This window comes from Podarcis cretensis (genome assembly GCF_951804945.1).
Source record: "Podarcis cretensis genome assembly, chromosome: 12".
In the NCBI taxonomy this organism is placed as follows: domain Eukaryota; kingdom Metazoa; phylum Chordata; class Lepidosauria; order Squamata; family Lacertidae; genus Podarcis; species Podarcis cretensis.
In genome coordinates, this window is record NC_137181.1 from 22,521,026 (window position 1) to 22,534,628 (window position 13,603).

Consider the following 13,603-nt stretch of genomic DNA (forward strand, 5'->3'; position numbering starts at 1 on the left):
TTCGAACTGCTAGGTTGGCAGGCACTGGGACCGAGCAGCGGGAGCGCACCCCGCCGCAGGGATTCGAACCGCCGACCTTTCGATCGGCAAGTCCTAGGCGCTGAGGCTTTAACCCACAGCGCCACCTGCGTCCCACCCCGATCCACATATAGCAAGATACAAATATATTTGCAAATCTTATGACACTGGGTTCTTAGGCATTGACAAATATTCATACACTGTAGAATTGGTAGGCTGCTACAGGCTCTGGTGTTCCTACTTAGGCTGGAAAAAGCTACTATATTTTATCTAGTTCCTTTGATTAGTGGAATACTATAAGCTGGGACCATGCATGCACATACACCATACTTTCAGAGCACATGACTTTTTCCAAAGAATCCTGGGAACTGCAGTTTACCCCCACAGTACTGCAATGCATGGCACTCTTAAGCTATAGTTCCCATAATTCTTTGGGGGTAAAGTCATGTGCTTTAAATGTGGTTTAAATGGTGTGTACACAGCCAGCTAAGGGATAAAGCATATGCACTGTATGACAAAATTTCCATGTTCGATCTCTAGGTTTTTTGTTTTTTGTTTTTTAAAAGGATGGATACTGAGTGACAGGACACCTCTGCCTGAGGTGGGAGAGCCAGTGCCAGTCCAAGTGCACAGTAAAGGGTTACTCTGACAGGATATAGGGCAGCTTCCTACTTCTATAGTAATACAGTGGTACCTCTGGTTAAGAACTTAATTCATTCCGGAGGTCCACTCTTAACCTGAAACAGTTTTTAACCTGAGGTACCACTTTAGCTAATGGGACCTCCTGCTGCCGCTGCACAATTTCTGTTCTCATCCTGACGTAAAGTTCTTAACCCGAGGTACTACTTCCGGGTTAGCGGAGTCTGTAACCTGAAGCATTTGTAACCCAAAGCGTTTGTAACCCAAGATACCACTGTATAGTCTACTAGCGTGCGACAATTTTAAAGCTAAGGTGGTAAATATGCATAGACCAAGTGATGGTTGGACTGAGTCTCATGACTTGACCAGATAGCTTCCCTGGAGAGGGGGAAAACAAGGCCGAGGAATGCAAACTGTGAGGTGTCTGCCTTGGACCCTTTCATAGCCTTAACACCCAACTGCAGCTTCCCTCAAACTTCCCCACAGAGTGCAGAGATGCAGGATAGCTCCTCTTCATCAGGGCCAGAAACATCTCCCCCAGTCTATTGTGCTGTGACACCCTGCTTCAAGTCTGGCTGGAAATGTCCCCTGACCAATCCTCACCGAGGGCTGGCCCTACCATGAGGCAGCGTGAGGTGGCTGCTTCAGGCGGCAGATGTTGGGGTGTGGGTCAGTCTGTGGCAGTGAGGTGTTGAAGAGAGGATTGTGTGCCACACAGCCTGCCCCATACCTCCTAAGCCAGCACACTGTCCTCGGGTGCAATGAAGAATGCTGTCCTGTTGTTAGCGTTGAAGTAAAATTCAACTACCTGTCCAGTCAGCTTCACTATGCATGGAGCAGGAGAGGGTGCCATCTTGGCCTTTGTGTCGGACAGCAAAATGCCTTGACAGGAATAATGAGTGCAGAGTTATCTGATAGCAGGTTATTGAGTGCTACAGAAAAGGTCTGAATAAAGGCATGAGTTTTGAGAAAGGAAATGCTAGTGGCCAAAAAGCAAGGAGTAAGTAGCAACTGCCAAGGCCACAGAGGCCTGAGCAACAAACAGGTCATTGGAGTGGTTGCCTTGCCTATAAGCAACATGAAATACAGAGCCAAAGGGAAAAAGCATTCTGGGAAGGGTATGAATCCAACTTTTTTTTTCTTGAACCAAGAACAGTATTGTCCCTTTAATTAGAAGTTTGAGAACCGCTGGTTTTTTTACTTTCTGGGACATGGTGAAATGCTGCCTTTGGCTTCATTTTGCCAAAATGTAATGAAATACGCGGAACGTTCTACAGCAGCCTACAAATCTGAGGAAAATATGTCTAAATTGGGGCCTTTTTCCAGTGTGTGTGGGAAGGGGGAAGTGTCCCAAATCACTCTCTGAAAGAAAGGGGGAACAAAGCCCAATTTCTAGAAAGCCCAACTGGTGGAAACTGAGAAGGGGAGTGAAGTCTGTGTGCGACAAACAATCTATGCCTATTGCTGCAGGGGTCACCCTGCAGGGTTCACCCGTGTGTCACCCTTGAGAAGCACATAGAGCTGATGAAAGAAGTCTTTCCCACTTCCTCTCTCAGTTCCAGGTGCTTTTCAAGGTTCTGATTAATTCATCGGAACCCAACTTTTAACCCAGATCAATTGGGAAAGTGAAGTGTGTGCCTGCACACTTTCTATTTTGCCATATCTGTGGTGGTGGTGATGATGGTGGGGAGGGGGAGCTGATCTGGGGCAGGGGGGAGGGAGAAAGAAAAGTGACCAGAGGGTGGCACTCATGACACTTGCTCAAAACTCCAAAAAGGTGGCTGACCTCTGGCTTACTTACTGCACATGGGGGAAGATACCTTCCACATTTCTACAAGAACTGGCATGGGTATTCTACAGTGAAAGGACCCCACATGCTATGTCCTTCCAGCTAGTGCAGTCATGGTGGTGCAGCAGCCACAATTTGGAGGAAGTGTTTGCAGTGACCTCATCAATGGTGTAGTGCCAAATTTTGAACTGGAGGTGTTCGTGATGGCAGGCCCCACAGACACGCACCAAAAATGCAGGCATTATTACATATGCACAAATACAAACACCCTCCAAATAGCAGCAGTACATAATACCACCCAGTTTGTGAGCATCAAGCTGAGTGTAACCCTCTGCACAGATTCATGAGTGCAAGCTTTGCTGCTCTTGGTGGTGCTTACATCTGACTGCATGCTCTCAGCTTCAGCTTGGAAGGCACGTTGGTATTTCACAAAAAATAGATGTTCAGCCAGCTGGAAGGCAGCCGCCAGCTTTTAATTAGAAACGCAAATGGTCTTGAAAAGAAGGTTTTCCATTTAAACCATTAAAACATGAAGTAGGAACCTCATCGAAGAAAAGAGAGAGAGAGAAAGAAAGAGAGGCAATATCCAGCTTTTGCTACCCCCTTTCCCCTGTGCTAACCTGTCACAAACAAAACTGAAAACCTCATTCTCCTTCACTTGGACTGAAGATGGTCAAGAGTTATGAGGTGCTCTCGCAGATGATGCCATTACTCCTGCTTCAAAAAAGTCCCGGAACTGAACACCCCAACCCAATGCTATACCACTGGATCCTGAGGTAGAAAGAGGGACACACAGAATGGCTTTCCAATTATTAGGTAGCATTTGCACTTTCCATCCCCCCTCATGCCTCAGCCATCACCACATACATTCACTGTCTTTCACATTTTAGAAACCCTTTCACCTTTACTAGTGATCCACAGATGCCTCACTGAAGTTGCTACATCCCAGGTGAAATAAAGGCATCCACCAGCACACCCAATCAACATCCAGACCATACTCCATGGCTGTTTGGTTTTAAGCAGCTAATTCGTTAAGGCCTGGCTTCCTTTTGACTGGAGAGGTAGCAGCAAATTAACAACTCATTTGTTACTTATTAGCCCACTCTCCTCGCAGAATCAGACCCAATATGTCAGAGACCACGTTTAAAAGCTCAGGGAGGCACCTGGGTCTGAACAAATTCAGAGCACAGTGGAAACCGAGTAATATATTCTGGAAGTCAACAAAAGCCAAGTGAGCATATTTCATTCCTCCCGTTATGCGTCACACAAAATTATAGTTTTGCTTTCTCAGGATTATGCCAGCCTATAACCTCCCTTTAAAAAATAAATAAATCTACAAACCATTTAGCCCCACACGAATTTTGCATCTCTCTCCACAGCTGTGGCTTACCTTGCATGCTCCAGAAAAGCTCACTTTTCTAGCAGGAGTCTTTGAGGTAGTGCAACACTTGTGTCTAATGCTGCCCTTCAGGTCTCCCAAAAAACTGAACTGACATGCTCCCGTTTGCCGAGAGAAGTTTCAGCAGGGGAAAGAATGAGGAGGTCTGAAGGAGGAGCTGCCGCCTCATTCAAACGATTTCACGGCCATTTGGAAGCTTTTGCTTTCACTGCACAAAAGTTAAATCTGAGCATAGACGGCGTTTTCCTGCCCTGTTCCGGAAATCAGGATAACCAAAACCAATACTGAGCTTACGAGAAATGCTTCTTCCATGTGTTCTGCTTGGCAGACACCACAAGCCATGGCAAAGAAACACGTGATGTTTATAAATACAATATGGCTTGTGTTGTCATAACCTCTCAATGACAAAGCACTAGAAAGAAGCAGACAGCGATGCTGCGGGAAGGATGAGGTTTGGTATCCTGCGGACAGTCGATATCGAGCCGACGTGCAGTCACATCTCTCCCCTAAAGTAAACAGAGTCCCAAGCGAAGTAGCAGGAGCAGAGAAGCACCATATGGGACCTTTTAAACCAATTTGAAGGAGCCTCAGCCATACCAGACTTTTAAAAATACTAATTGCTTAAATATCTGCTTTCCGCGCCAGATAACGGGTCCAGTGTTGCAACTCTAAAACAAACGACTTCATTGCGGGGATTGCTGGCAGTTTTGCAATCCTGATCCAGGACATTTGCCTGACTTCTTCTCTTTCCTCCTTCAAAGGAAAAGGAAAGGGGGGTGGGGAGGGGGGGGGGAAGGAAGCACTTTTTCACCTTGCTTTTCCAGCTTGATTTATTGAATATAAGAACATATGATCCCTGCTGGAAGTGACCAAAGGTCCATCTACCCCAGCATCCTGTTCCCACATTGGCCAACCGGATGCCTGTAGGAAGGACATCCTCTGCCCCTTCTGCAGTTTCCAGCAAGTGGAATTCAGAAACATTCAGTGGAGGGAGAACGTAGCCAATGTGGCTAGCAGCCACTGACAGCCTTATCCTCCACGAATTTGTCTAAGCCTCTTTAAAGCCATTCAAGAGGGTGGCCATCGCTCTATCTCCGGGGAGCAGATTTCACAGGTTAACTATGCTCTGTGTGAAGTTCTCTCTTTTGTGCGTTCCAAGACCTCCATCACTCTGCTTTATTGGATATCTCAGAGTTCTAACATTATGAGTGGGAGAAAACTCATACCCTTCTATCATATCCTCAGCTGCTGGCCTTCCCCTCCAACCCCCCACCCCTAAAAAGCCTCCAAATATTACAACCAATCTATATAGATGAGATACTGACTGAAATGAGCACGAGGGAATGGACAGTCCTGCTCACTGCAAAAAGAGCCCTTGGAGCGCATCCTCTGAGCCCAATTCTCCCTTGATCCTTTGAGCCCCAGGCTGAAGAGATGAGAGAAGTAAGCCAGCCACTACCACTTGCCTGGCCATTGGGGTGTGTGTGTGTGTGTGTGTGTGTGTGTGTGTGTGTGGAACTGACACGCTGCCCCATTTTCTCAGGGATGCTCTCCAGTGCCAAGGCTACATAAACACCAGCAGCTTAAAGCACAGTGAAGACATCCACACACCCCACAATTCTGCATTTCAAGTCACATTTGCCCATTGTTGTACACACCTGAAAGGGGGTGGGAATGTCTTCACCCAACATACATTTTATGTTTGGTTTCCTCATGCCTGCAACCGTCCCATCCCCCAGCCCCCCTCCAATTGAAGGAACTGCTTTCTGAGCACAAGCAATGGCTAACGCGAATGTACACACATCAGCTTAACTGAGAAGTGAATGTACCTCGCATCTTCAGATCTGATGGAAGCTAGTTTGGAAGGGAAATGCACCAAACGGCAGCATCTCAAAAGAAACAAGAAGATAGTTATGGATTGTAGCTAACCTCCACGTGTAAAGGTAAAGGTAAAGGGACCCCTGACAATTTGGTCCAGTCATGACCGACTCTGGGGTTGCGGCGCTCATCTCGCTTTATTGGCCGAGGGAGCTGGCATTTGTCCGCAGACAGCTTCCAGGTCATGTGGCCAGCATGACTAAGCCGCTTCTGGCGAACCAGAGCAGCACATGGAAACGCCATTTACCTTCCCGCTGGAGCGGTACCTATTTATCTACTTGCACTTTGTGCTTTCGAACTGCTAGGTTGGCAGAAGCTGGGACCGAACAACGGGAGCTCACCCCATCGTGGGGATTCGAACCGCCGACCTTCTGATCAGCAAGTCCTAGGCTCTGTGGTTTAACCCACAGCGCCACCCGCGTCCCTAACCTCCACGTGTACGTGGCTACAAAATCCAGCAGTTGGAAGCACATTGTAGCCTGAGCTATGGCATACACAACCCAAGACAGCAGCATACTTGCACCCCACCATTTTGGGGGGCCAGAGGGATTCGTTTCTGTATGTTCAGCAGTCTTTTGCCATTAACAGAAATTTAGTCATTTGCCATTAGCAAAAACTGAAATCATTCATCTGTATGGGCCTTTAGGATGTCCAAACACAAGCATTCCACTTTGCAAATGTAGGAAACATATCCAACTGCTTTAAATAGGCTGTTCTTATTAGCCATTTCATGGTGGGCAGGCACAAAACTAGACAAGAAGAAAAATGGTCATGGCAATATATAATTTTGCTTATCACTGATATAATATAAACACCCCCCCCCCAAAAAAAAAACCATGCAAAATAAATATACTCACAAAGTTTCAAGCAATAAATGACATCTGTGCAATCTCTGGTTTTGACCTAATTTTAATTCTCCCCCTCTCTCCGTCTCTCAATTCAGTGGAGCTGGTCTCATGCTCTCATTTCATTCAGTCCTACAACTGTCATCAGAAACATGGAGGGGAAGGATCGGCAGCATTTCAGGGAGCTTCTTGAAAGTCTTTATTTAGTTATGACTTTCTCACATTTAATAAAAGTTAAATTAAAATACGTGTTTAACGTAGTTCTGCTCACGACATGCACTGACTACAATAAGCTCCAGAAAAATTAAAACAGCAGGAGGGGCGCAGTTTATGCTCCTGAATATCTTTGGCAGTCCTGTGGATTCTGCACATCTAGTTTAAATTTGATGCATTTTTCACTGCAATCATACAACACAGTTTCACGGCTCATCAAATTTGCAGCTCAGTTCACTGATGCTCCAGAGCCACTCATGCCACCGTTTCTCCCCTATTTATCATTTCTATAGCATACTCATTTTAAAGTGTAACATGCCTTTGCATCTATCCTCTAAACAACCCAGTGAGATAGGCCACTATTATTCCTGTTTATAGGTGGCTACCAGAACTGAGACTTGCCCAAGGCCATAGAAACAGTCACTGGCAGAGGTGGGACCCGTAGTCTTGAACAATCTTTCTACAAACAGCGATTCCTCAGGAATGTAACCCAGATTATTCAGGGGAAAGTATGTAACAGCCATTAGATGAAATTACAGATTGCATAAAATTGGGTTTGAGAAGAACGTCATTTATTAGAAAGATGGCTTTCAAAAATGTGAAAATTGCTTAAAATAAATAAATAAATATACTGTATCCCCCCCCCCCTTTTTGGTGAAATACTGGAAGTTCTGGCCACTAGGGGGAAACCTTCACCAGAAAGTTTAACCATGGGGGGGGGGGGAGTAATATGTAAAAGTTACCAAGTGGTGGGTTTTCCCTGTACAGTGGTACCTCGGGTTACAAACACTTCGGGTTACAGACTCTGCTAACCCGGAAGTAGTACCTCGGGTTAAGAACTTACCTCAGGATGAGAACAGAAATCGTGCGGCGGCAGTGGAAGGTCCCATTAGCTAAAATGGTACCTCAGGTTAAGAACGGTTTCAGGTTAAGAATGGACCTCCGGAACGAGTTAAGTTCGTAACCAGAGGTACCACTGTAAACAACTGCATGAGCACTTCTTACAATTCTGGTGATGGAACTGGAACTTTACCTAATGCTAGAAGGAGTGCTGGTGCTAGGATATTTTGTGCTGTAGACAAGGCTAACTACTTGCACCCCAAATACAGTGTGTGTGAATCTGAATAGAACTGTGTCTCTTTTGAGGTCTGTGCCCTAGACAGCTGCCTAAGTTGGCCTAATGACAGCAGACGCCTTGGCTAGAAGTCATTGTTTTTGCAAATAGTTGAGTGAATAGAGAATTTAAGCTGCGCAAAACAGGAAGGTAAGGCATCAATGTAATACATGTGGCAGGTAACAGTTTTTCATCAGCAAATAGATACAATCCTATTTCCAGTGAAAGAAAGGGTTCAGTGTGGCTCTTTAACAGTCTGCACCTGAACTTTAGACACAGTGGCACTTTTTATTACTTTACTCTTCCTGAAAGAAACTGCGTATGCAGTGAGGAAGCGGAATGAATTAATATCTTGACTTTTCCCTCCCCCCCGCAAACAGCAAGGGTAATAACATTTTCCAGAAGGAAAAAAAAATGCTTCCTTAGATTTAAGCAAGGGATATGTATGTCTGAGGAATAGAAGCCATATAAGAGATAACCCTTAAATCCAGCTGCCCCTTCTGAAAAGGAGTAAATTGGAAAATGGGAAGATGAAAAGGAGAAGGTGGACAAGGACAGACCTCCATGGAAAGGCTTCGATCGTGTGTTTGGCATTTCTTGCCTCTGAAGTGGTTTTACCCTCTACGATCAATACCCGACGCCTGGAAAGGATGGCCGATCCTCCCGGATACAAGTCTTGCTTGGGTTAAAAAGTAATTAAAGCAGTTGCCCTCCAAGGCAGCAAACATTCTTTCCTTGCAATCTGTTCTGCTGGAGCAGTTCTAAACCAACAGCACCCTGGGCTGGGCTGCCATTTGAAGGGAAAAGGAAGCTGAACTTGATGGTGGAGAGCAAATCATCCACGCCCAACGGTTGTCCCTAATAATGTACTCAACTTTATTCAACAGCATATTATCAATGGCATAAAAATGCAGCCAGTCCTGTCACACTGGGTCAAGCTAACTATATATATATGAATGAGAAATCTTATTACAACTAGAGAAGCATTAAGAGTTCCAGCTTCTGAGGGCGGAAGGACAGTCTTGCCTGTTAATAGATGTTGGACCTACAAAGAAGTCTTTGCTTTGTGCACATAAAACTCCCACTTATTCCATTACAAGTACAGTCAAAGGAAGGGGAAGCAGGGAAAGATACCTCACCCAGCTTGCCTTTCACTATCCTGCTAATGTTTTCTCCATGCTGCTTCACCGATCCCTCCCCTCCTCCTCCTCCTCCCTCCCCATTTTTTATGAGCTAAATGTAACAAAAGCAGGTAACTGGGTGCTTCTTCCATGAAGTCTCTGTCCCATCCTGCTAGGTTTTTAGAGGCACTTACCTGAAAGAACCGTTCCTTGAATGTGAACGCCATTCTGTCCATCTCCCCAATGGCTGCCCAAGTTCTGACTCTGCTTAGCTCGTGAAAGCTAATAACATCACAGCTCCAAGCGAGCTGGCTGCAGATCAGGAAATGAATTTTCTTGGCAGAGGTGCACATTTTAACATGCCACCTGCCGTGTGACATACCTCCACAGAGTCACTGGAGAGCCGGGCAGAAGTAGAGAGAGAAACTGTTTCACAGAAAGCAACACCTCGCTGCCCAGCGTATATATATATAGAAATTACCAGCCCCTGCTACGTTAATAACTCCAGCAAGGCTTTAATGCACTCAGACTCTAAATGCAAAGCACCGAAGTGGGCGTGCAAGAAAACTCTGAAACAGATGCGCGGTTATAAAGGCCGTATTTTTACAGGTGGTTTTCACAACGTTTGACATCCGCTTCAAAGTCCTATATGACTTACTAAAAAACCAAGCGGCCCACATGGTAATAACACATTCCTTGGCCCGATACACTTTTATCCAGAGGAACATACATCAAAGAATATTTTCCTTAAGGAAAGATTTCACCTGAACAACAACAAAAAAAGACACTTAACAGGGTTTCTCACGGGCAGCAAAAGCTTGCCGCCATTTTAAAATGGCTATTTTGTGCCAGCGGCCATTTATTACTTCTTTTGGAATGCAATGGCTATGAAGGTGTAGCCTTAAATAGATCCCAGACAAAAACTAACTAGTTGCACCTGAATCCTGTCCCACATGCTGAAGAGATTCCACGTGCAAATCGATCCTCTTCAGCACAGGATGGGGAAGCTTTTCCAGACTGTGGGCTGCATTCACTCACAGGATTCCTCCTTGGGCCTGCATGCCATTGGTGCAAAGGACCAAAGGTAAACACTGGCGTAGCCAGAGGCAAACATAGGCAAGGAAACAGATGTGACTCTTATCTTTGTACAGTAGGCCACATTCTTCAAATGCAGAACCCAGAAGTTTATAAACACAGAGGGAGAGCTGTCTCCATCCAGGAAGGCAAGAGGCATCACCACAGTCCAAGGTCTCATTTCAGCCTGGCAAAACCACTTGAGGTGAACAGGGAGGATCCATGGCCTAGGGAGAGGGCTTGTAGCCTAGGCAAAATTCAAGGTCTAAAAGAGAATTTGGCCCCAGATCCTGAAGTTCCCTACCTCTGCTTTAATATTTTACAGCTGTCCAGGGAGAGCAGCCGCTAGCTACATCAATTTAAATTACACAAAGCACCAATAAATATTTGGGACTGTGTCTCATCCACATCAATATTGACAAGCGGAAGTGTTAGACCTACAATGAAAACCTCACTGAACTCAACAGGGCTTGCTCCTGAAGCGACTACATAAGACTGCGAGGTTTCTGTTTTGGCATAAGTTGCATATGTGCCTAACTCTCCCAACTTAAACCAATGTGAGAGCAAGGATACGATACGATAATTTTTATTGTCATTGTCCCATACAGAACAACGAAATTGAAAAGGATTATGGGACACCAATCAGAAGAGGGTAGAATCCAAAGCATATCTATACAGAAGTAAGTCCTACTGAATTCTCTAAGGCTTATTCCTTATTCGATAAGGCTTATTTCTGGGTTAGAAGTGTAGATGTAGTCAGCAATACTTTGCCTCCTAGAAGGCAGTCTGAAAGTATCTTAAAGGTAAAGGTACCCCTGCCCGTACGGGCCAGTCTTGACAGACTCTGGGGTTGTGCGCCCATCTCACTTAAGAGGCCAGGGGCCAGCGCTGTCCGGAGACACTTCCGGGTCACGTGGCCAGCGTGACATAGCTGCTCTGGCCAGAGCCAGAGCCAGAGCCACACACGGAAACGCCGTTTACCTTCCCGCTGGTAAGCGGTCCCTATTTATCTACTTGCACCCGGAGGTGCTTTCGAACTGCTAGGTTGGCAGGCGCTGGGACCGAGCAGCGGGAGCGCACCCCGCCGCAGGGATTCGAACCGCCGACCTTTCGATCGGCAAGCCCTAGGCGCTGAGGCTTTAACCCACAGCGCCACCTGCGTCCCTTCTGAAAGTATCTTAAGATTCAAATAAACTGCCTTGGTTTGGTTAACCAGCTGATGACAGATCCCTTTCCCTTTCAAAGTATGATTTCTCACCACCAGGACTAAACAGTTACCTCCTGGAACCCTGATTAGCACTTCACAGAGGTTTCTCCTAACCTCTGTTATGTTAGATTGTATTATGAGATCCTGAATTAAGCAAGAACCTTGGTGAGCACCAATAGCAGTTACTACTGAAGGAGAGGGTTGAGGACTCCCCATCATTTACTAACCAGTAAGCAAACAACAGAATTGGTATCTGCACTAGAAATATCAATCAGCCCTTAAAAGGAGCCATTGGGGCAGATTTTCAAACATTATTTAACAGTAGACATTGGGGGGGGGAATAAAAGATAAGTTCAGGCATGTGTGCTACTCCATGCAGGTTTGTATCATACAAAGAGAGACAATTAGAGAACAGCAAGAAAAAAACCATGACTTACCCTTACATCTCCATTTACAGCTCTGGGCATGTGATTGAAAGCATGTGCAGGATCTTTGTTGTAAACTTTAAGAAAAGATCTGTCTTGAATGTTCCTAGAATTGAGAACAAAACAAAGTAACTAAGAATCAGCATTAAAGAGAGTTGAAATAACATTAGTTTGCCCAGTTTGCTGCCCCTAGCCCTAACAATTCAGATATCACCATGGTAGGAACCAACCAATGAAAAACTCTCTCCAACAGACAGACACCTCAGCTCTTACTTATCCCTTGGGAGGCATAATTCTTTCAGAAGAAATACACACCCTTTCAAATTAAGATATTTTTCAGTTTAATTAAAGCTCCTGGGTGCAGGGACTTATGAAAGCAAAGCTCATTTTACATTTCAATTAAGTTCAGTTGTTCTTCACCAACAATGAACTCAGATTTCCCCTCCTTTTTGTAATAAACATAGACCAAAATAAAACATCATTTTTTAAAAAGGAAACAGGAGAATACTTGCACATATTCAGTCTCCCATGACCCAAATCCTATGCTTGATAATGTAAGTCGTATGAATTCAGGAGGACTTACTTCTGAGTATACATATCTGGAATCCAGCTGCAAATCATTTCTAAACATATTAACCAATATCAGCTCTGCCAATTTTGACTCAAAATGGGCAATAGGCAATAGGAAGGAAAGAGCTTCCATTTCAAAATTAGTTTTAAAAAGTTTAAAGATAAGTTTACAGTTAACAAAGCTATAACATTGATGCAACAATTTAAAAAGCCAGTTGTATTCCAGTCAGCTTCAAAACCTACCTTACGAACAGTTTATGGATTAGAGACCTGAAACAATCCCTGCCTTTTTCTCCTTCAGGAATAATCGGCCACAAAGACTGCAATCTAAACACACTTATGTCCTCTTAAAACGACGCTGCCTTTCATTAAACACTCTCCGGAGAATTTGCACATAAGACTGAATTCCTTTGCTCCAGGTGCATCTACAAGTTTAGTGGGCTGATCTTAATCACTGGGATTATCGGGGGTGGGGGTGGGGGGGGAGAACACATGGTGAAGGATTTTTGGACAGGTCTTGTTTCTTTTAAAGTCACACTGCGGTTGGTAATTGCCTTGAATCTGTAACTAGTCAGAACTTGCAGCGCTGCTGCTGTTGACTTCAAGCAGCCTGTCAGGAAAAGCAGAGTGCTGAAGAGACAGATCTGCCCTAGCAGTTAAGAAGCATAGGGTTAATTAGACATTAAGCACGATTGAGAGTTAGCGCTGAAGGGTAACCACAGCAAAATGCCCACAGACATCCCTCAACGTGCTGTAGCTCAGGATGCACACACACCATCCCCCTTAAAGCACATTCAAAACACTTCCTTTCCCTCAAAGAATTCTGGGCACTGTAGTTCAACCGCCACAGTGATACAATTCCCAGCAATGCTAGCAAATGACAGTGTCCAGAATTCTTTGAGGGGGGGAAATGTGCTTTGAATGTGCTTTAAAGGTGTAGTGTGTACAAGTCTCGGGTACAAAGGATAGTTCACACATCCACAACACTATTAGCCACTTTTCAAGGATGGATCTACACTCAGAGCGTCTTAAGACAATATACTGATTCAGACACAACAGGAAAAGCGAGCCGCTCATATACATATTCCTCTTCCTATAACGTATTTTTCACTCTATAAGACACACTTTTCCCCTCCTAAAAAATAAGGGGGAAAGTGTGTGCATCTTATGGAGCGAATGCAGGCTCCATGGCTTCGCCTTGCTTTCGCTGAAGCCAGGAGAGCAAGAGGGATCGGTGCACACCGATCCCTCTTGCTCTCCTGGTTTCGGTTCACTGGAGAGGCGCTGCACAGCTTTCCCTCTCTGCGCAGC

General features: G+C 45.1%; 1 protein-coding gene across 21 annotated transcripts in view; it reads right to left on the reverse strand.

Annotated features, from left to right (window-relative positions):
- The window catches only part of KIAA1217, a 369,002-nt gene that overhangs the window by 66,945 nt on the left and 288,454 nt on the right, over positions 1-13,603 (reverse strand). For 18 of the 21 annotated variants that reach the window (XR_013832189.1, XR_013832190.1, XM_079947806.1 and 15 more), the window contains one exon: positions 11,735-11,828. Coding sequence is in view for 18 of the 21 variants with exons in the window: in XM_079947806.1 (XP_079803932.1) it covers positions 11,735-11,828 (94 nt within the window). In the remaining 3 variants the exon portion in view is untranslated. Of the gene's footprint in view, positions 1-3,836; positions 4,177-9,210; positions 9,348-11,734; positions 11,829-12,535; positions 12,669-13,603 lie in introns of those variants that run through there. The other 3 variants (XM_079947816.1, XM_079947814.1, XM_079947817.1) reach the window with 3 other exon arrangements.